This window comes from Mycena indigotica (genome assembly GCF_014461135.1).
Source record: "Mycena indigotica strain 171206Taipei chromosome Unknown Mind.scaff0010, whole genome shotgun sequence".
NCBI classification, from domain to species: Eukaryota; Fungi; Basidiomycota; class Agaricomycetes; order Agaricales; family Mycenaceae; genus Mycena; species Mycena indigotica.
Genome location: NW_023503009.1, coordinates 3,344,743 through 3,366,941, shown reverse-complemented (window position 1 = coordinate 3,366,941; position 22,199 = coordinate 3,344,743). Strand labels below are relative to the sequence as shown.

At 51.4% G+C, this 22,199-nt stretch overlaps 7 protein-coding genes across 7 annotated transcripts; 2 read left to right on the top strand and 5 right to left on the bottom strand.

Moving 5' to 3' along the window:
- Nucleotides 1–4,153: 4,153 nt before the first annotated feature.
- On the bottom strand, nt 4,154–5,492 carry MIND_01147400 (uncharacterized protein; the record flags this gene model as incomplete). Its single annotated transcript, XM_037368005.1, has 6 exons — nt 4,154–4,273; nt 4,318–4,467; nt 4,530–4,680; nt 4,727–4,881; nt 5,242–5,275; nt 5,320–5,492. 6 exons carry the CDS (start codon nt 5,490–5,492, stop codon nt 4,154–4,156), a joined length of 783 nt encoding a protein of 260 aa, XP_037215837.1.
- Nucleotides 5,493–5,648: 156 nt separating this feature from the next.
- MIND_01147300 (uncharacterized protein) lies at nt 5,649–6,565 on the bottom strand (the record flags this gene model as incomplete). The annotated part of the gene is made up of 5 exons (XM_037368004.1): nt 5,649–5,900; nt 5,946–5,978; nt 6,027–6,268; nt 6,327–6,429; nt 6,479–6,565. 5 exons carry the CDS (start codon nt 6,563–6,565, stop codon nt 5,649–5,651), a joined length of 717 nt encoding a protein of 238 aa, XP_037215836.1.
- Nucleotides 6,566–6,632: 67 nt separating this feature from the next.
- On the bottom strand, nt 6,633–9,535 carry MIND_01147200 (uncharacterized protein; the record flags this gene model as incomplete). The annotated part of the gene is made up of 7 exons (XM_037368003.1): nt 6,633–7,166; nt 7,216–7,321; nt 7,369–7,532; nt 7,580–7,826; nt 7,876–8,102; nt 8,149–9,285; nt 9,335–9,535. The coding sequence occupies 7 exons, from the start codon at nt 9,533–9,535 to the stop codon at nt 6,633–6,635; spliced, it is 2,616 nt and encodes an 871-aa protein (XP_037215835.1).
- Nucleotides 9,536–10,081: 546 nt separating this feature from the next.
- Nucleotides 10,082–11,980, bottom strand: MIND_01147100 (uncharacterized protein; the record flags this gene model as incomplete). The annotated part of the gene is made up of 4 exons (XM_037368002.1): nt 10,082–10,547; nt 10,616–10,981; nt 11,025–11,164; nt 11,225–11,980. The coding sequence occupies 4 exons, from the start codon at nt 11,978–11,980 to the stop codon at nt 10,082–10,084; spliced, it is 1,728 nt and encodes a 575-aa protein (XP_037215834.1).
- A 3,478-nt stretch (nt 11,981–15,458) lies between these two features.
- MIND_01147000 (uncharacterized protein) lies at nt 15,459–15,955 on the top strand (the record flags this gene model as incomplete). The annotated part of the gene is made up of 2 exons (XM_037368001.1): nt 15,459–15,599; nt 15,647–15,955. 2 exons carry the CDS (start codon nt 15,459–15,461, stop codon nt 15,953–15,955), a joined length of 450 nt encoding a protein of 149 aa, XP_037215833.1.
- A 189-nt stretch (nt 15,956–16,144) lies between these two features.
- On the bottom strand, nt 16,145–17,023 carry MIND_01146900 (uncharacterized protein; the record flags this gene model as incomplete). Its single annotated transcript, XM_037368000.1, has 3 exons — nt 16,145–16,674; nt 16,733–16,785; nt 16,836–17,023. The coding sequence occupies 3 exons, from the start codon at nt 17,021–17,023 to the stop codon at nt 16,145–16,147; spliced, it is 771 nt and encodes a 256-aa protein (XP_037215832.1).
- A 1,632-nt stretch (nt 17,024–18,655) lies between these two features.
- MIND_01146800 (uncharacterized protein) lies at nt 18,656–19,210 on the top strand (the record flags this gene model as incomplete). Its single annotated transcript, XM_037367999.1, has 3 exons — nt 18,656–18,961; nt 19,017–19,143; nt 19,194–19,210. The coding sequence occupies 3 exons, from the start codon at nt 18,656–18,658 to the stop codon at nt 19,208–19,210; spliced, it is 450 nt and encodes a 149-aa protein (XP_037215831.1).
- Between the last annotated feature and the right edge of the window lie 2,989 nt (nt 19,211–22,199).

Below are 22,199 nucleotides of genomic sequence, written 5' to 3'. Positions count from 1 at the left end.
ATTCCGCCTCCGGCTCGTCTTCCAGCGTGGGAAGGGTCGTTTCTTCGCGTGGTCTTCCGGTCTTCGTGAATGCCCCGGATTCCTCGAGGAATTTGGACAGCGCTGCTATCCCCGACGGTGTGCCGAGGATTTCCGTCATTGCTATATCTCTTGATGCCTTCTTTAGATGGTATCGATGTTGGCTGTAGCGCGTGCATTCGCGCAAGATATGTGTACGTGTCTGCAACTCTGCCCCGCAGGGGCAGTGAACGCTCTCGTCCGGGACAAATCGACTGTAGTACTCGCCTGTATATCCATGACCTGTGCGGCATTGGATTAAACGACCAAAGACCTCCCGTTTTCTGGCGAGTGCCTTGAAGTGTTTCGTAGGCTTCAGCGGTGGCCTGATCTTGTCAGCTAGCGCGAACCCGCCCTCTGCTTTCCTGTTCTGTTTCCACTCACCGCGCCAGTCCCTTTGCAGCTTGGCCTTCGACCGTCGGATGGCGTTGGCTCTGGTGCCTCGCAATTCCGTGCCGCGCTCTGTGCCTTCTTTCGCAAGTTCGTCTGCCCTCTCGTTGCCCCGTATGTCTTCATGTCCGGGGGCCCACGCGATCTCTGCCGTTCGGTCCATGTCGTCGTCGAGGAAAGCCGCAACCATTGTGTGGAAACGGTGGGCGACCAACTGTCCGGGTCGTGGTTTGGGATTAAAGATGGTTTTGATGGCTGATGTGTTGTCCGCGAAAAAGTGCAGGTGCTTGATAGAAGCATCTGCTTTGGCCATTGCCGTTGCCTTCGCGGCTCCAAGGAGTAGAGCCGCCATCTCCCCGTCATATACTTCCGCGTGTCCACCTAGTCCTTGCGAGTTCGCAAACATTTCCTCGTTCTCTCGGTATATTACCACTCCCGCGCCAACCCTTCTCATGCGGTGTATCTCCCTAAGTGAGCCGTCCGAATAGATAAGAAGGTGTGATGGGCGTAGTGCCAGGTCCGCCACTCGCTCAACGTGGGCTTTGGCTGCCTCTGCCTTGTTCATTCCTTGTGTTGTCGACACCTTCATCCTACCCCCGAAGGCCGACTCTGTGCGACGCCATGGTGGTGTAAGGAAGGGTGAAATTCTCTCGTCCTGTGGGCTCGTGTGCCGCGCAAGCCTTTCTAGCTGAGTCGTCTTCCGCTGGTCGGCTTTGTTCTTGTTCTGGGGTTTCATGGGCATTGGTGGGGGAGCCAATGGAGGGTTTCCGCTACGCCAAACATCAGGTAGACGTTGGATGACCGGGTTTCGGGTACTCAGCTTGTTGAACCGTATTCCTGCTCGCCGATTTGCCTGATCAAGCGCTAGGTGTATCGGGGGTATTGATGCTTCGATTTCTAGTGCGCGCACAGGAGTGGTGCGAAATGCTGCGCATATCAACCTTAGGGCTCTCCGTTGGACTTTCTCGAGCTCCTTGGCATGGCTCTTCTTGCCTGTCCACCAAACACAGCTTGCATAACACATAACTGGAATGACACATGCCTGGTATAGTTGTCGTAGGTGGCCTTGGGATAGCCCTTTGACTGTATTAGCGAGCATTGTGATCCCGTTGACCGTGTTTGCTGCCCGGGCCGCGAGTGTCTTCACATGGTGGTTGAAGAGGAGTTTGCGGTCAAGGAACACGCCGAGCCACCTCAGTGAGGTTGAGACCAGGACTGTAGTGTCGGTGCCGTCGGCGCCTGGTAGTTTGATTGAGGGGGACTTGTCCTTCCGCCGCCGTGTGTAGTGCATCAGTTCCCGCTTGGTAATATCGATGTCTAGTCCCGCTGCGTGTAGCCAGTCTTGTACTCGAATGTAGGCAAGTCGTAGCATCCTAACGTTAGTATCGAGCGAAAATGATGAGACGTACAGTTTGCCATCGTCTACATACATAATCAGAGACACGTTCGATGGGTCGTCCGGGAGGGGTATGTGTCCCACGATTGAGTTGTTGGGTTCAAATGCTTCAAGGAGCCCGCTGCTGTAGAATGCCGCTAGGATTGGCGAGACCGGTGAGCCTTGTGGGATTCCATTCTCGACTGGCTTCATCTCCCCTCGTACCCCGTCAAGGCATACTGCGGCTTGGCGGTCTTCCAGGAACGCGGCTGTCCACTTGACGTATTCAAGCGGGATTCCTTTTCGTCGTAGTTCGCTAAGTAGTCTCCTGTGGTTGACGCAGTCAAAGTACCCTTTGATGTCAAATGTTAGGGCAGACGTAACTTTACCGTTGTTCCACGCCGCCTGCACATCGTTTGTGAATGTGAGCAAGGCATCTGTGGTTGATGTGTTAGATACACCTCCAAATTGCGTGCCCGGGACCAGGTCATGACGACCAGCAAGGTAAGCCAGTCGTCTTGCAACAATTTTCTCGAGGACCTTGCCTAGGCATTCTAGGAGTTGAATTAGCCTATACGCGCGTGGGTTTGAGTAGTCTGGCTTGTTTGGCTTTCGTAGCGCCACTGCTATTGACTTCCGCCAATGTCGCGGGTGGTAGCCGTTCTTGAGGCATTTCCGCATAAGTGTGGTGATCTCTTCCTGCGTCTCTGGGTCTGCGCCCCAAGCCCACCGGAGGATCTTGTAGGAGACCTGGCTTTCCCCAGGGGCAGATGACGTGCTGGAGTCGAAAATTGCCTCGCGGACCTCTTCTGTGGTAACTTCCTGGTATTCTAAGTCGTCCTCGAGTCTATCACTCAGGTTGACATCAGGTTCTTGTTCTAATACCGGTGGAGGCTGGAACAACTCATCTCTAATTGCGTTGCATTTTTCCGTATGGGTCACCGCTGGATCCTGTCCACGGCGCGTTATTGCAGGTGTCGGGTAGTTGCGTGTCCCTTTCGACCAGTTGCGGAAGCCCCAGATATCTGCCGTCTCCGCCGTTTGTAGTTTCTCTATCGCCCACTTGGCTTTCGAGCGCTTTACGAGCCTCTTGAACACGTGGTGGTGACGCCGGACGCGATCGATGGTTCCCTTTGGACGATGACTCAAAGAACGGCGACTTGATCCCATTGTACTTAGCGTATACTAGTATATATAATGTACGTCGTGTCTCTTTCAGCCTGCAACTTTCCATGCAGCCCAATAAGGTCCTCCGCCGACCGCGACGCGCGCCATCCCCTGTGCTCTTACCCAGAGTACTGACCAACATTCCTCTGGAGTCTACTCGAGCTTCATTCATCGAGACGGGCTACCGTATGTCCCGCCAATCTTCTCGCTCTCGTTCGCCCACTCGCCGCTCGAACGGGCCGGCGCCGCGGGAGCGTTCGCCGCCTCCTCAACCAGCCCGCACCGAGTCAACTCCCCTTCCTGATCCGCCATCTCGGCCCAATGATTCCTATAACAAAGAGATGTATCAAAAGCCCCCGGGAGCACTTAGCATCCTTGGAGTCGATACATTTTGGGCCAAGATGCATCGTAACATCCCTGAAGAAGAACGAAAGACGAAGCTTCAGGAGTTTAAGGTGTGCTCCCATCACTGTTAGGTTTAAGTCACTGACTTGGATTGAGAATTGTGTACTGACCACATCGCTACAATACTTGGACCCCGCGAAAGCCCTCAGCCATCAGACTACCGATTCGCTCGACAAACTCTGGGGTCAACTTGAGAAAGAGTATCCGTGGCTGGTTCGTACGCCTGAGCGCTGGCCGGCGAAAACATTGCTACAACAGAAGTATCATAACACAACGGCGCGCCGCAAAGACGGAGCGACCAAAGCCGCACTCAATCAGTTGAAGACAGTCGTTGGATAGTGGCCAAACGCAATGCGACAAATTGTCAAACCTAGAAGTAGAAGTACATTTGTTAGACTCGATGGGAAAATAGCCTTACGCAGGAGAAACTTAATGATGGAGAAGGATGACGAGACTTTTCTGAACTTGAAGTCCCAAGAAGCTGATTACGTTCGCCACACTAAGAGTCATCACCAAATTCGACCATTTGTTGTGACTCCTTTTGATCCACACAATACCTTGTGACATGCTTACAAGGGGTCCAAAATCCTTTTCATCCAGTGCAAGTAGGTTGTAAATCTGGTAAAAAAATTTTCATACCTCACAAGTACATTGTAGTTTAGAAGAAATGTTTATTGTAATCAACAACAGGCTAGACAATTCGGTGTAATGCCCACCCCTGATACACAATGATAGTATGAAAAGTCGCAATTACATGCTCTAAGGGCCCGCAGCTTTCAGCGTCGAAGTATTCAAAATGTCGTTGGTCGCAAAATTGGCAGTAGACTGCGCCCAGCCAGCTGTGGCAGATGAAATCGAAGTAGTCGTGGATGATTCGTTCTAAGAAGAGTCAGTGAAAAGGAACGAGAGGAAAAGTTGCTTACCAAGCAGAATACGACTGGGGACGGCAAAAGCCAGTAGCAGAGTGAAGGTTTGGCCGTTGCAATGCGATCGGTGCTGGCGCAGACGACGCCAACAGTCAATGGAGTGTCCAATCTTGAGAACGGGCCGGCCCGTGGCCGGATGCGGCAATGCTACGACGTACACCGTCCCGAAGCCTTCTTGGGCGTGTACAGGACGAAGGCATCGAAGAGACCTCATCGCTCGCCGCTGGTGAATGTGGGTGATGGGTGACGGTGACGGTGACAACGGCCATCGTCAACCCGAGTGCTGAGAAAGTGGCGGCGAGTTCTGAAGCAGTCGTTGAAGGCGACCGAGATGCGTTCTTGAGCGTTTGCGGACCCGTTCTTGACATTGTCAGACTTGCCTCGAAGGATAGAGCGCCGACCTGACTTTATGTCACGGTTTAACGGGCGGAAGAGCGGGAGGCGGTTCGGTTTGCAAATCGGAGCTGGGTCGGGGCGGTAGCGAGAGTACAAAAGACGGCCAGGATGCCGGCCAAAGAGATTGTGTCGAAGGTCGGCAAGTTGCCGTTGCCGTTGCCGTTTCTAAGAAGGAGCCGACTCAAATTACAAGTCTGCTTGGATCATTAAGATGGTGTTTGCAATACTCTGCCCTTCCATTGTCCGCAGAGAATCAGTCTGCGAGATGCAGACGATTTCGGACTGCCTCGTCTCCAACCAGCATCTCATCCTGATCCTGATCTTCTTCTCCATCTTCTTCACCATCACTATGCGGTTCCCACCGCGTATTGCCACACCAGTCTGGGTCTTCCTCTTCCTCCTCATTCACCAGTTGATCCCCGAGCAGGACATCTTGCTGATCAGCAGTAGCTTCGTTGGGTACATCAAGCATGGGGACATCTTGATCCACATTCGGTGCAGCACTGCGATGGCCAACCACATTACTGTGGTATCGCATAAGCATGTCTCGATCGACAACCTTGTTTTAGTAAGCATATGCTGAACGCGAATACTTGAACTCACATGTTCACATAATAAAACCGCCAGTCTTGATCCGATGCTGCTTCAGGGCGAGCGATTGATTTCGGTAGATATTCGGTTGTGCGTCCATGGCTGAAGGCAGGAATCAAATGGCACCCACGAACAACAACTTGCGGGTCCAGGAAGCCAAAGGCAATTTCGCTTTGGTGGGGCATGTAACACAATCGAGGTAGCCGTTTCGCCTTGAAACCACACAAATATGTCATATCTCGTTGGAACCATCGCACCCAAAGGAATTCAAGGCGCTTTGGTTTGCCCGGCTGGTCCAGAAGAGACGCATATGCATGAAATATACCCAGGATTTCCCCATATCAAAAGCGGTGGGGGTCTACGGAATCCTGCGCGTGAACCATGAAGAACTTTCGTGTACGTGGGTTCAACATGTCTTGATCCCTTCGAACATCGTATGTCGTATAATTCACCCGCATTGTCGCGTGAGTGTAGAGTAATTCCTTCTCGATGACAACCTTGATTAGATCGTCTTGGCTAAACGGCATGTCATCGCTCTCTTCCAAGTCGAGTAGGCGACAGCGCAAATGAGCCTTCAAATTAAGAACAAAATTCTACTGGATATTAGCGTTGATCCCAAAATTTTCAAGAAACCCTACTTTCAAGGCGGGGTCATCTTGCTTATCAATCTCCTAGCCAGAACTCATTAGATAGGAATAACCTGGGTTATGCAGACGAACCATGCGAGCCAAAAGCAGGCCCGTCACCACCAGAATCAGAGTCTGTATCGAACTCGAGATCGGAAAGACGCCAGAAGGATCTTCGAGAATCCGATATATAATGGTGTTGTTCTGGTGGCACGTAGGCGCCATAGGAAGAATGGGGTTTCGGGCGCAAGCTGGACTGTAGTTTCCGCCGGCGACCAGCTTGTTGATTGGTGTTGGAAGTGCCTTGGTTGGTGTGGACTGTTCCTTCCGTTGCGCTAGTTGTCGTGGTCTTCTCTCGATCCTTGTACCACTTGCGCCGTTCCCACATCGCACGGATCAAACGTCGACGATGCTCATGTTTCGCGATTTGCCGGACATGATCACGTTTATTTGTCCTTCGGTAGAGCAGTTTCACGAGCCGATGAGCTAACTCTCCCTAGAAATGAGAGTAAGTCAACAGTGCTCGGGAAATGTATCATACATACATTTTGGGTTGAGGTGGAGTCTGTGGTTCCGAATCGCAGAATGGAATCCGGGTAGTCGGGCAATGAGTGCAATTTGTAAGTGATCATGTTGAATGGTTTTTCTATTTTTTCTCGAGGTCGCGTAGATGTGGTAACGAGTACGGGACTGGGATCTTCAAGGGATGTTGATGCCGTAGTAGCTGACACGTCTGGTGTAGTGGAGGGTGCGGGTGCAGGCGGGGGTACAGGCGCAGGCGGGGGGGGCAGGCGGGGGTACAGGCAGGGATACAGGCGGGGGTACGGGTGCGGATTTGGTTGTGAATTTGGATGTAGTTTTGGATTTGGGTTTGGGTTTGGGTTTGGGTTTGGGTTTGGGTTTGGGTTTGGACTGGGCGTCGTTGACTGAAGCGGTGGGCTGGGATTCCGGCACAGGAGCCTGCTGGTCAAGTGTTGCCGCTTTCTTGGCTGCTTTCTTTGTTCGTTGCCGCTCCTCTCGAGGCAGCTCGTATGTTTTTACACTTGCAGTTTCACGGGCGAAGCGTCGAATGGAGGTAAGCAAATCCTTAGTAGCAGTTCGGAAGATTTCGACAGTGGAGGTCGTATGCATGCGTAGTTTGGCATATCCATGCCACACTGCTAGCTCGAAGCACAGTTGATCGATAAGACGTTGGTGATCAGGAAATAATCCCTCGATGACGGGGAGTATACACTATCGAGATGTCATTGGTCGTTGGCACCCGGGGAAAAGTCGAAAGCACCTGTAAAACATCCTCGAAGTTTCTCGCAGCTGCATATTTCATTGCAGAAACATTGCTGCCGAAGGAACGTATCACCGACCGCCCAAATGTTCCTACTTGGCGGAATCTAACAAGACTTAGAGAACAGCCCTGCAATAAGGAGATGGCGCTTACCGTGAATCAAATTCTCCGACGTTCTTGAAGGTTTGCAGCATGCAAATCAGATGAGTGAGGATTGCCTTGACCACTCCCAATTCGACTTCATGCAGGAGGTCTGGGACGAACATTGTATAAAAGTTGAAGGTTGTTGTCTCAGTGTTGAGTTTGGAGAACGCATTCTATCACCAGGTGAATGGTAACTCAAGAACAGAATAAAGATACATACCCGAACCGGAACCCAAGACTTGGCTTGGAGCATCCTGTTGATGGAAGAGCCCGCAACAGCAGAACCATTCTCAAAGATAGCTCTGCGCGCATCCTCGATGGTTGATCTCCGAGGGTGGTCATCAACACGAATGACTTCTCGTCGCTTCATATCATTGACTGTGCCAGTCTCGGCGATTTGGTGTTTCTGAATGAAGCAACGAGGGCATGGACAGCCACCCATGCTTCGGATAGTAGCAAGTAGAACTCTGCCAAATATTATTTAGGATCATAAGGGTGTTGTGGTAAGGCACCGACTTTTCAGGATAATCCGCGCCATAGATGAAAAAGCGAGGGAAGACCAGACGGACAATGCCGTCCCAACATTTGATTTTGATACCGTTCTTGTACGCGTCCATGAAGTCGTCATCGAGCAAAAGGTCCCAGATGCGATGCATTAGGTCACGCTTAAGGTGAGTGAAGACCTCGTCGGGCATATCACAGCTGTAATGTTGGCGGTATGCATCATGTATCGCGTCGGGAAGCTGTGCAACCATGAGTAAACAACTGGAGGACAAGATTTTAACGCACACTCGGGAAATACACTTGATGGAAACCTGCGTTCGAAGACGGTTTACCTCTGAAATCTTTGGGATGATTGCCGAAGAATGTATAACCGGGCCAGAGCGAAGCCGTGCCAAATTGAGCGAGATGGGTGGCGTCAGACCATTCCATGAGAGCAACGACAATACTCTCCACAGGATCATCTGGTGATTGAGGGGGTGGAGGTTGCGGGATCGCGTCGTATGCTTCCAGCATCGCCGCTGATGAATAGACCTCTCCAAATACCTCTTCATGACCAGCAGGAAGATTTGGCAGTCCCCAAATATTGGAATCGAGTTCAGCGTCAGCATGAGGGAGCGGGATATCATCTGTTGTGGGGATGAATCGCAAAGAGAATGGGGTCGTATGAAATTTCTGGAAGAGAGGACCTTGAAGAACTTCCTTGATAGGATCGAGAAGTGGACGGTAATGAATATCTGTGATCATGAATTCCGGGGCTGCCGATTCTTTCTGCTCTCGACCCACACAAGGCAGCTTCAGAGCAACACTACCCTGTTTCCATTTCTCAGTTATACCCAAAGGCTCGATCCCTTTCTTATCGAGATCGTCAAGGAACTTTTTTGTTGAAAACGGCATGGGAAGTTCACGCAGATCGACCCCGTCCGATTGAGCCTCCTCGTTAGGCTGTAAAACATTTTGCACAAGTCGGTCAAAGGCGCCGATGGATCCCGCGTGATCTTCCTCGATATGGTACTTGATCATGTGTGCAACTGACGCGTTGGGGAAAGGGTAGAACCACGGCTCTTTCGGCAACGGGAAGTTGTCTAGTCCCACTACAGCTGGGTTTTCGACTTTGTAAAGTTCTTGGGATGTGATGTGCGAGTCAGGGTCATGGGTTGGACGTTGGGGATAAACCTTATAAAGTCCAAAAGCATCGATTTCAGTGCGAATCCACTTCTGCGGCTGGGGCTCTGGATCAGGGATTGACGAGAGTTGGGAATCAATCTCCATCGTGGTCTCCATGGGTAGGGGTCGAATGACCCCGCGAATTCTTGGTGGTGGGGGGGGAGCAGCATCCTTCAACTTGGCTGGAGCACGACGACGACGATTTGGAAGACCACTTGGGCGAAGGACAGGAGCCTCGCTCTCCTGCACTACCATCTGCTGTCCAATTGTCAGTCAAGGTAGTCATACTCAAACTGTCTCCACATACTGGGACTTCGACAGCCCCGACTGGGTCTGCATGTAACGGAGGGGCTTGTGCTGCGTTTCGAAGATGTTGATGGATATGCGCCACAGATTGAATGTGCAAGGCTTTGAAGCCTGGACAGGTTCGGTCATGAACAGCTTTTGCCTCGCCCAGATTGCGAAGCGGTTTGTGGCAAAGTTCGCATGCAAATTTCGATTTGGGCATAGCTCTTTGCCCGCAAAGACAGTAGTAATCCAAAATGAACTTCTTTCTCGCAAGTTAGATGTTACTTCTTCACTCTTGTAGAGACTGCATACCGGAGAACTTGAACTTAGAATGTCAATTTCAAGTAGAATTGACTATTGGTTGCGGAATAATGAGCCAAGTTCACCCTGTGGCCACTGGTTGTGAGAGTTGTGGTTCCAGACCAGTGGCCACCTGATGTAGCGGTCAACAGGCGCAAGCAACGACCAGGAGAAGTTGACTGGGATGATGGCAATACGCAGTGGTGTCACAGTGTGACCACGTCCGAAAAAAGATTCTAGTCAAACGAAGATTGCTACAGACAGCCAAGTATCTGAGAGTGTGCGAATATCAAACATCATTGTATCACAATAATTTCAGCTATGCGAACAAGGCAGAATGCAGACAGAATGACTGCGTCAACGCAACTCATTCCAACCTCGATACCTCTGGCCCACTAAAACACACAACCACATCTTCGATGTTCTGATGCGGATATATAGGTCATGAGATGGTCAAGATGGACCACTATGCTCCGGCGGAGATGCGGAGATCTAACTGAGAGCAGCTCCTTGGTCGTATGCAGATCTTGTCGCCAACCCCAGGTCTACCAAGACAAGGAACCGAGAAATCGCTGAGAATTGAGTCAGTCGAGGGTTCATGTTGATGTCTCGCCCAAGCGGCACGACCACCAGTAGCACCCTGCGAAGTATATTGATGAGCGAGCAAGCTGGTGCTGCTATCCGCTTTGCTCAAGCGATGACTTGCATAGCTCCGGTTGCAGTTATAGAAGGATGTAATGCTAGCGGTAGACTCGCGATAGCGATGACCACGAGAAGTTTGTGATTGTTGAGCTGGTGCTTTGAAGTAGAAACTAGATGCATCGCTGGCCGCACGTTTGCGACGAGGGTCCCGCGCCAACAACGAGAAGGTGTCATCAACGTTCATAGAAAGCGAGATCGACAGATCTTCAGAGGATGGTTGTTCGCGGAGACTGAGCATAGGCAAGCCATACTCGAAAGGATCATTTACTCCAGGGTTGGTCACGTGTCCACAACAGACCCAATGCTGAAGACCGAATCATGATGTCCATGGTAAGCTCGAGTGTTGCGCGCAGCAGGAGGTGGTGGATAAAACGTCGGGCGATTAGCATGGAACTCGAAACCTCTGCGGACCTCATCAAACGAGTCGAATCCGGTAGAGCTGATGCCAGAGGCGGGTCTTGAACGAGTTCGAGCACGCATGCTGGTCATCGAAGCGCGTGAATTTCCGATGGCGGAGCGACGTAAACTGCAGTCTGAGTTGACCCGTGGGCGGGGTTGGGCAGCAATTTCTCCGGCATGGGCAAGAATGGACTTGAGTACGGATTCAGGGAATGAGCGCGACTGTGAGAGGGTGGTGGAAGAATGTTTGACAAGGTAAGCGGCTCTTTTTGCATCTTTGATGCTGTTCCTCTTCAGGGAACTGATACCCAAGCTTGAAACCAATGTTGAGTTCACCGGTCAATGGGCCATTTTGTGGCAAAAGGCCAATATCGCTTCCCAGGCTATCAGAGCCGCGCAAGAGTGTTGGTTCCTTGAGATCGATGATTGGGGAAGGATATTCTGGGTACTGACGCCTTCACTGGCTGTCATAGTCGGCGCCGTGATGTCCATCAAACGTGTAGCGGACCGAGGGGATCGCTGGTCTTCGGTTTTCTGAAGACGACGGTGCCGAGGAAGTCTGGTCGATGATGAACTGCATAGGGGGTTCCGGAGGCGCGTCAATTGCAAGTAGATTGTGCAGGTCGATATTGGCCGGCGTTTTGAACGCATTCTCTAGTTGTTCGACGGAACTGCGCCTATCTGATGCCCCAGGCTCATTCAGCTTCTGGAGCTCACCCGTGAAATCAAACGACTTTTTTCGCATCCTCCTCCGAGGCAGCGCCATCATCGATATCGGCATGATTACCATCGTCTTCAACCAGCTCAACATTGAACATGGGCAGCTGTAGTTGAGGGGGCGACGAGGAGATGCGAGGCGAGGGAGGCAGAGGCGGCAAGTCACCAGGCGGAAGCCCAGAACGAGAGCGTGTCGATTTAGCACGTGATGCCGATAAGATAACTTGCAACTCGTTTGGAAAATCCGGTCAGATGTATCCAGTTCCTGCTCTTGGTGATCAGAGGTATGCGATCCTCCCAAAGCGCCTGCAATACCGAGCACTCGCTTTGCGCCAAGTGCGAGGAGCATTCCATTGTTGTTGCCTTTGCTGCTCCGCGGATTGCGAGTGTGACGGGTAAAGACGGGAGGCAAAACGCGACTGGTTTTGGGCTCTCGGGTGACGAGCGGGAGCCAAACGTTAGCGACGACGGTGCTCGCATGTCCATCTTGCTGTCCACAGAAGATGGAGGCGGAGAGGGCGATGATGATGAAACAGGTTGGGTTCATGAGCGCCGCAAACGCAAAGAGTGGAAACAGGAGCTGGATCCGGCTCTGGCGAGGGCGTCATTGTTCTGTGGTGAGATCTCTTGAACGTGGCGTCAGAAGCTATCGGTGCAGGTGGCGTTGACTTGAGAGCAGTGGGCCACGGAGCAATGTGTTGGCCGATCAGTCGTCGTTGAGATGCTTTAGGCACTAGTTGTCGTTTGGGCGAGAGGGCAGCCCGTTCAGCATATGGTCGAAGGGAACTGACTGATCCCGCGCTGGGTCGCAAGACTTTGGATTCGTTCTTGCCAACGGGACTCTCTTCAACAGGCGGCACAATAGCGTTGCGAGCAGGCGAAGGAGTAGCATCCAACTCAAGGAATGTAATCGATTGAGCAAGATCGTGTTCAAAACACCTCCTGACTTCGAGTTAGTCATGATTAAGAAAATAAAGTAAAATTTTCACCCGTGGAAGAGCGGTTGTTTTCAAAAAAAACTCCACGGGGGACGAGGACGGGATGTCCCATCTATTATATCATCCCAAACCGGACGCGGCCTTGGTCTTCGACGTTTAAACGGTGTTGCAGACACAACCAGGAAATCCTCCGTCTCCACATCCTCATAATCCTCGCCTCCATGTCCATTGGTAGTGGCTTCCTCAACGGTAAGCATAGGCGGTTGATTGTTGATGCTTTCCAACGCAGACAAACGACATGAAAAACTGGGGAAACATCGCTCAATGGAGCGCGCTTCCGTCCCTCGAGTGAGTGCTGGCTGCCCCAACGTGAGTCCCTCTTGTCCTTTTTTGTCCTGAACGTTGGGACACACCTAGAGTCTCTAGTAGACCGTGAAAGCGTCGGCTTGGATGTGGCTGAGTCAAAGCATGTCACGGTGACTGACACCTGTGAGGAACAAGTGCATGGATTCAATCAATCATCAACTACATTTTTTGTCCAAAAAAGTACGCTACTGTGTCTATCTTGTTGTTGGCTTCGGCTTTGGCTGGGAGTTATCTTTAGCTCTGCGAGAAGGGAGGCTTCCCCTGGCTAAAGATATCAACGTGAGCGTACATCAAGCTGTTTGGAAAACAATAGACTTGCCCGAGAGCGGCAATGATCGCCTTTAGCCAAGCTTTAAACGGAGGACCATGAACTTCATCATTCATGATTGCATTGATTGCTGCCACAAACCACTCGTGAATGAGTTCGTACATTCCATGCCGTTGAAAGCGGACAGCGATCCCAGTCTTTTTTGTACACCTTCCAAGAAGTTGTATGCCTACGACGGGTAAGCACTAGGAAAGAATGTGAAATGAGTCAAGACAAACGGTTAGGAAACCAAATATCACGATGTTGAGGGGAAAGGTTTCAACTCGCTTGAAGATCTCCATGTTGCGATAATAGACAGATTGATGACTGGCCATCGCCCATATTATGTTCCCAACAACGGGATTCGTGAACCGCCCCGTTTCGGGAAGTTTCGCGGTAGCTCTATCTAGGAATGTACCATGGACGGTGTCGTTGTCAACTTGAACGTCAGTCGCCGTCTGAGTTGTGTCTGCAACTTGTTGTGGTTGGCCTGGATCCTCGTAAGCATGCATTTGTTTGCAACATCGATTATCATACTGAAGTCGGGCAGAGGCGTATCGTGGGCATAATGCAAGTCCTCGATAAGCCAATCCGCCGTCTTTACCTCCTCGTCGGTGTACGTGAGTTGACCAGTTGGAGGGTGGGGTACCTTGCTCATTGGCCAAACTCGTTCAAGGCCCTTTTTCCGCACGGAGTTGCGTGAGTTGTGTCTTCCAGTGTGGAGCTAAGTAGCAACCAGTCAACTAGGTGAGTGAAGCGGAAAGATTACACCACCAACCGCGGAGCAAAGGCTACTCTCAAGTGCGGGTGTTATATCTATCAAGGTCAGTCAATATGTGTCTCTACACAAAAGCAGAATTTAACCGTCGTCCGTGAGAATGATGCCTTGATTAGCCAAATATTCGCGGGTGACCTGAAGGATTCGCTTGTAGTCAGTCGTTCCCCAGTAGTCCTTCACTGCTATAAGATGGATCGCAGTTTCGAAACACTCGTCGGCGAACTGTTTGACTTTTAACTCAGCCGATTCGGGAATCCCCACCCGGGTTGATTTGGACTTTGAGCTGGTAGCGAGGGAAGGACTGCCAGTCGTGCCTTTGCCTGCGGCAATGATGGTGGCGTGGTTCGCTGGACGACCGCGCTTGCGCCGCTGCACTCCTCCCTCTATTCTTGAATTCAGCAAAGCATACGTCAAGGAACGCAGAACGCACCGCTGGCAGAGTGAGTATCTGAAGACTGGGAAAAGACTGGGTTATCTTCAAGTTGGGTTGCTTGAGCGCCAGCCTGCCGCTACATTCGATGGTAAATATAGCGTGAAAAGTAGCGGCGAATAGGTACCGGTGCTGCGACCTGGTCCAGCAATTCCGTAACAGAAATTTGAAGTTGAGGTGCTTGACTGGTCGTCTTGAAAGTGGTGTCGCCACCTATGGAGAGCACGGACTGGTCACCACCTACGGAGAGCATAGACTGGTCGTCATTCGCGTTGCCGGTGACAGCCTCCAGTTGCGCTTCAGGTTGCTCGACACGAGTGGGGAATTGGTGAGTGGCGTCCGGGTTGACGCCAAGCTGGCGCATCGCGCGTTCATAGCCTTCGTCAAGCCCGAGTTGATAGCCAGTGGACATTCCGTCTGCAAAAGCAGTGTCTACTTCTTGAATAAATGTTAGCATTTACTAGGTACTAGACTACACAACAAAGAAATGGGACGAACCGATACGTTTCTGGGCCTCCAGTGGCACTGAGGCAAAAGATTGATCTACAACGCTTGCATGAGGCAGGGATTGAGAAGCTTCGTTGAAGTCGGTGTAGCTGTAGCTGTAGCTGTTGGAGCTCCCATCGTAGTAACTCTCGGCGCCGCCAAAGGAGTCCGACATGTCGCCATCGAATGCGCTGGCGCCAGTCTGTGAAGGACTGCCAGTGGCCTGGGGGGGAGGCGATAGGTTGAAATAATGTGTGAGCAAGCGTGCCTCGTCGTTTGGGCCGTTTGGATCCATGGGCTCATCCAAGTTCGTCATGGTACTGTTGAGAGCTGAGCGAAAACTTGAATGAAGAAGTAGAAAGAAGTTGGAGAACTTAAAATTCATGTTTAATTGTCAAATTTTGATCACGGCGGCCACCTACCGAGATCTCCCATGCTGGCCGTCAATCGGATTTTGAGCGTAGAGTTCTTGAGGTTCAGGGTCGGCTCAGCTCAGTGCTCCGTTGCCATATCGCAATAGAGCTGGCGATTCGAATTGCACTGGCTCTAGTAAGAGCACCTTTCAGACCACGCCATGGATCTGGAGGGTGCGATTCGCCATCGGATTGGACTTGTCGAGTATGAGGGTGCAAAGTGATGATGACAAAGCGGAAGACAAACGCGTTTGATCTGACTCTCTCGAATGTCACAGCTTTCGTCTTTTGACTTGTAACATCACCCATGACTGAGCTTGGATCATCTCCTACTCCCTCTTCGCTCATGAAAGAGCCTTGCACCGATCTTCAGAATGACGGCCCGGGCACGCGCAACTTGGACTCCGCAGAGAATCAGGCGTTAACACCTCTGCCTCCAAACGAGCTTGTAAGCCTTGCTGTGTCCACGTCGGCTAGCGCACTGAATAGCAATAGAAGCTGCGCTATCAGAACTGGACTCTCCTCGTTCCAAGTTCCCCTCTAGCAGCGCAACAGCTCATCCACACGTTGCGGGCCCACCGAGAAGCATGCATTGCAGAGCACGCAATGGCTCAACGCCGTCTCCACGAAATGGTCTCCGCTATGAATTTTCTCCGGTCCTTGATAGACGAACGGACTCGAAGCATCCGGGATGCAGAACACGACATCGGTGAAGCACATCTAGCCCTCCATGCGCACGGCGTTGCGTTGGGCAATGATGGTTGCAGTTTGTGTCGTAATGGCAAGGATGCCCTCATAGCCTGACCGGGGTGGGACGTTGCTAGTTGATTAGTCGATGGGTCTCTCAGTGTATGTACTAAGTATCGGATTCGAATTTATCGAACTTAAAGACGCGAATGCAAACGCTGAGCAGACTGAACTTGGATGAGAATTAGGTAGAAACAAGTACGATCCAAACAATTTCTAATACTTCATGGAGCGAACAGACGATGATTAGTAGCTCATATCAGCGGCGTCCAACAGGCTTGTGTCCACCCACCCAGACCGCATAGAAATATCACGCTGGTCCGAGTCATCCAACTTCTCCTCAACTTCGTCGATGACATCAATGAGGTTCTGGAGGTCCTTGACAAGAGAGACGATCTTCAATTTAGCTTTTGAAACGCCCTTTTCGCTCTGTTCCATTCGGCGCTGTCGTTCCCTCTTCTCGGACGACAACTCTTTGCGAATCGCCACGAGCTGAGCCAACATGTGTTCTCGCCCTTTTCTAGCCTCGAAAATCTTCGCTCTAAGGCCAGCTTCTTTGTCTTTCTGCTGGTCCATAAGTTCTTCTCCCTCGGCCAACTGCTCCTTGAGCTCGGTCATCTCGGCATTGAGCTTGACATTCGCAGCGAGGCTTTCCACGGCGTTCTCTTGAAGTACGTGCTTGGTCATAAGAAGACGCTCAACTTCTGTTTCAAGACGAGCATGGTCAATCTTCAATGCATGATACCCGTTGAGAAGGGCCTGCTGCTGTTGGAGGTCTGCTCATGGTGTTCAGAACCGTTCAGAAGAGAGAGAGAGCAAAGGGAAAGTATGCACCTGTGCGACCGTTATTATTGGCCCTGATGAAAGGGTTGTTGTCGACAGCCTGCCTGGGATTGGATGTCGGCGAAAGACACAAATAATTAGACGGCACACTTACAAGCGCAAAGGCCCCAATGGCGAGGAGGCGATGTTGCTTGACTGGGACCCGTCTGTTGCGGAGGTAAACAAGCTCTGGTCTGCACCGGAGGGAGTTCCTGGACTGGGTGTTTGGATAGACGGAGCGCGTTTCTTGAAGCCAGGAAAGGCAGCGGAGTCAACACTATCGGGAGAGGAGGTAGGAGCCATTGATGGAGAGGCGAACCGGGTATCCCGTTAAATAGCCTATGGACGATCTCTGTTCCCAAAGTTCGAATTGCTTGATGAGGTCTTGTAATTGATTGGCGCTCTGGATTATCAAAACACACAGAGAGAGAGAGACGTAAGCACAAACTCTTAACCATTACCCCCGAGCGCCACTTCGGTCATGGATGCAGCAAAATTGAAAACGCCCAGGCCTGAGGAAGGTTGGTACATTTGCCTTCAGCTTGATACTGTTTAAATGTTGACATCACAAACCTCGTAGCATGCAACGAGCTTCACGACAGCACAGACCACCAAGGCGGACGTGAGGGAAGCACCACCGAGCTTGTCGAGTTAAAGATACAGATGGAGCAGCTGGTGGTTGCCAATGCGACGTTGGCTCGGGACAGGGACCAGATCGAAAATCGCCTCCAACTCGCTACGCAGGCTCGATTTCAGCTCCAGTCCGAGGTTTCGCGCGTTGTATTTGAGCTTCAAAAGGCGCAGCTCTCCATCCAGCTGAAGGACATGCAAGTTAACGTAGGCGAAGTCTCCGCCCTTGTCGTCCAATGATGAAGCTCTACAGGAACTTCGCGGCTGGAACAACCATTTGACCCGAACGCGAGACGAGGCCCAAAAGGAGGCAGTGAACCTCAAAGTCGAGGTCGCTGTGTTGCAAGGTAGATTGCTTCATGCAGAGGAGGAGTTGTCGCTTGTGGGGAATTTTTTGCGGAAGATGCTCAACCGTACGATGGCCGATAAGCTTCAAGTTTCGAGCCGAGTTTCTTGACTTGACACCGTGCTATGCTAAATTCATCAATACAACCAGTAGTTTCACTTTCAGCTTTCCGTGACGACTCTTCAAACTCCGAGTCCGGCTGAGATCAGAGACATTCTTGACTGGCTTGACTTCTTTTACTTTGCGCTGGGCTGTCGACGCCGTCACCTTTTCCCCTTCACCACGACTGCCAGTATTATGGTTGAAGATGGACCTATGGAAGTCAATAAGGACATTTTTCAATGACTGGGGTCGATTATCGTTGAGCGGACTGGACGAGGGTACAAGTCTGGTTCGGTCACCGTTCTTCGTCCGACTCGATCTTCGGATCATATGCTGGCCATCATCCTCGTGCTGCTCTCGCCTAAACCGCTGTCGACGTTGACCATGAACACAAGCAACAGTTTGGCAACAGTGCACAGTACACAATGAGAGAAGACGATACGACCTCACGGCAAGTTGTTCTTCTTTGTTGCGATTTGCTCTGGTAATAATACTTGAGGATCGATACTTAGGGTGGCCATGTTCGCTGACGCTTTCTTGGCTCGGTTTTCGAAGCCTCTCCCGCTAAGGTTACCCACAAAGCACGCATTGTGGCCCAACCGTTTACTGCTTCAGCTTCGAAGTCCGAACGCAAAACAAGGCCTTCTCGTTCGCCACCCAGCTTAGAAAAGTTCGTTGATTGCTGGCGGGGAGGTTAGTTTTGCTCGTAAGTCATCGCCACCAGTTTTTGGATATGATCATGGTCGGGTTGTATTGTAGTCCGAACTTCAAGAAACGAAGCCGAAGATACTGTCGTCGAGAGCAAGCTATGAGAGTTATGTTATAGCCCACTTCCATCTGAACTCGAACATTGTCGCATGGGTTCAAGAACTTCTTCAAGACCATCGCCATACCCTGCCCGCCAAACGCTATCCCAGCAGTCGCACGACACCGTCACCGACTCACCTCGAGATGACCTTAATCACACGTTATGGGTCCAACTCTGCACTCAATGCATTTTGATTTCAACGTCGATGGTTGCATCAACGTCGATGATGTGGCCTCTCGAAGACAAGGAGAAGAACCGGGGTCCACCCAATCCGCGTTCCCTTCCGCCAAACCTCGAGCGACCTCACGACGAACTTGAAGGATCTCAACATTCCCGCAATATCTTTCATCATGTGGTGAGCATAGACTCTCTTTTCTGTGGGGCTTGACTGATCAAGGGTCTGGACCTAGAGAGTCTCTGCGAATCAGCAGGCCAAGATCCCAGCGACACCCAAGCTAGCTCGTCCGCAAGCTGTCCCTGTGGCAGAACCTTCACTCTTCCTTGACGCTCCTCCTGCTCATCCTTCACGGTTGATCGGTATTGCAGGCGCTTTGGGAGGATCGCATACCTCTGATCACCAAGAGCAGGAACTGGATGCATCTGACCGGATTTTCCAAACGAGTTGCAAGTTATCTTATCGGCATCACGTGCTAAATCGACACGCTCTCGTTCTGGGCTTCCGCCTGGTGACTTGCCGCCTCTGCCTCCCTCGCCTCGCATCTCCTCGTCGCCCCCTCAACTACAGCTGCCCATGTTCAATGTTGAGCTGGTTGAAGACGATGGTAATCATGCCGATATCGATGATGGCGCTGCCTCGGAGGAGGATGCGAAAAAAGTCGTTTGATTTCACGGGTGAGCTCCAGAAGCTGAATGAGCCTGGGGCATCAGATAGGCGCAGTTCCGTCGAACAACTAGAGAATGCGTTCAAAACGCCGGCCAATATCGACCTGCACAATCTACTTGCAATTGACGCGCCTCCGGAACCCCCTATGCAGTTCATCATCGACCAGACTTCCTCGGCACCGTCGTCTTCAGAAAACCGAAGACCAGCGATCCCCTCGGTCCGCTACACGTTTGATGGACATCACGGCGCCGACTATGACAGCCAGTGAAGGCGTCAGTACCCAGAATATCCTTCCCCAATCATCGATCTCAAGGAACCAACACTCTTGCGCGGCTCTGATAGCCTGGGAAGCGATATTGGCCTTTTGCCACAAAATGGCCCATTGACCGGTGAACTCAACATTGGTTTCAAGCTTGGGTATCAGTTCCCTGAAGAGGAACAGCATCAAAGATGCAAAAAGAGCCGCTTACCTTGTCAAACATTCTTCCACCACCCTCTCACAGTCGCGCTCATTCCCTGAATCCGTACTCAAGTCCATTCTTGCCCATGCCGGAGAAATTGCTGCCCAACCCCGCCCACGGGTCAACTCAGACTGCAGTTTACGTCGCTCCGCCATCGGAAATTCACGCGCTTCGATGACCAGCATGCGTGCTCGAACTCGTTCAAGACCCGCCTCTGGCATCAGCTCTACCGGATTCGACTCGTTTGATGAGGTCCGCAGAGGTTTCGAGTTCCATGCTAATCGCCCGGCGTTTTATCCACCACCTCCTGCTGCGCGCAACACTCGAGCTTACCATGGACATCATGATTCGGTCTTCAGCATTGGGTCTGTTGTGGACACGTGACCAACCCTGGAGTAAATGATCCTTTCGAGTATGGCTTGCCTATGCTCAGTCTCCGCGAACAACCATCCTCTGAAGATCTGTCGATCTCGCTTTCTATGAACGTTGATGACACCTTCTCGTTGTTGGCGGGGACCCTCGTCGCAAACGTGCGGCCAGCGATGCATCTAGTTTCTACTTCAAAGCACCAGCTCAACAATCACAAACTTCTCGTGGTCATCGCTATCGCGAGTCTACCGCTAGCATTACATCCTTCTATAACTGCAACCGGAGCTATGCAAGTCATCGCTTGAGCAAAGCGGATAGCAGCACCAGCTTGCTCGCTCATCAATATACTTCGCAGGGTGCTACTGGTGGTCGTGCCGCTTGGGCGAGACATCAACATGAACCCTCGACTGACTCAATTCTCAGCGATTTCTCGGTTCCTTGTCTTGGTAGACCTGGGGTTGGCGACAAGATCTGCATACGACCAAGGAGCTGCTCTCAGTTAGATCTCCGCATCTCCGCCGGAGCATAGTGGTCCATCTTGACCATCTAATGGTTGAGTAGGGTCATCAATGGTGGACTCATTGTTTGACAAGACTGGCCACCGTTCGTCGATGTCATCCCACTCGATCTTCGGATAAGATGATCTCATCCTCCTAATGGCCATCTACTCCCGCCTAATCAGTTCCCGCCAATGTCGATGTTGAGCATGAACATGAGCAGCAGCACACCAATAAAGGAGAACGATACAATGATAACGGTAAGTTCGTTTTCCTTCTTTTTTGCTCAGATAATAATGCTTTGGATTCAGATGCTTGGTGGTGGACATGTTCGCCGCCGCTTTATTGGCTCAGTTTTCAAAACCTTCCTGCGTCCGAGTTGAAAACGCAAACATGCTACTCTACAGGAGGAAGACAGGGTTGCACACAAAGCACGTATGGCTCAACCGTCTATTGCTTTGACTTCTTCTTCAAAGTTTGGAGTGGAGGGCATGATCAGAGTGAAACAAGGCCTCCTAGTTCGTCACAGCTTGGAGGACGGCGTTAATTTGGTGACGGGAGATTGGTTATGCTCGTGAGTCATCTCTACTTTTATCTGGATACAATCTGAAAGGTTCTGTAGTCCGACAAGCTCCAGTATTCTCCAGACCATCTCCGAACTCTCGACCTCGCTCATCAACTATCACAACTTCAAGTTCTGGTGCCGAAACACCTCCATTGTCCTTGGCAGAATACTCGTCCATGTCCGAGGGCTCGACATCTCGGAGCTCAATTCTTGCTTGGTGAATATGACACATCCTGTACCAAATCCGACTCATCAAGAGCACGTGCTCGCGGGAATGGCCATAGGCGTCGTATGTCGGCTGCCCAGAGTCGCGCATCAAGAGCATCAGTCTACGAAGAGTCAGCCAGCCCAGCTGTATCTCGATGGGCTGGGATGACGAACGCGGCATGATTGCCGCGCAAGTATTATGCCCTCAGAAGCGAGCGGAGGATGAGCAAGTGAACTTGGCTGGACACGCCTTTCTCGCTGTTTGCCCTCCAATGTACGTCTCTTCTTCTTGATCTTCGTGAACCATTTCATCAACGCCTTCTGGCATTTGACCTGCCGAAGAACCACGAGGGGATGCAAGCTCTATTGCAACACTCTGTGGAGAGTTACAGTCCGCTTCCGTATGAACTTGGGCATCCTCGGGTGCGTTCAAGAACATCTTCGAGGCCATCGCCGCACCCTTCCCGTCCAGTGCTTTCACAGCAGTCGCTGAAAACTCTCACGAACTTCCCTCAACCATCTCCAGATGGCTCAATCGCGCTTTTATGAGCCCAGCTCTGCAATCAATCGATTTTGATCCCAACGACTTGATGGCCCAACAATTCCGCCATATCCTTCATCATGTCGTGAGTGTCTACTCTTTATCTCTG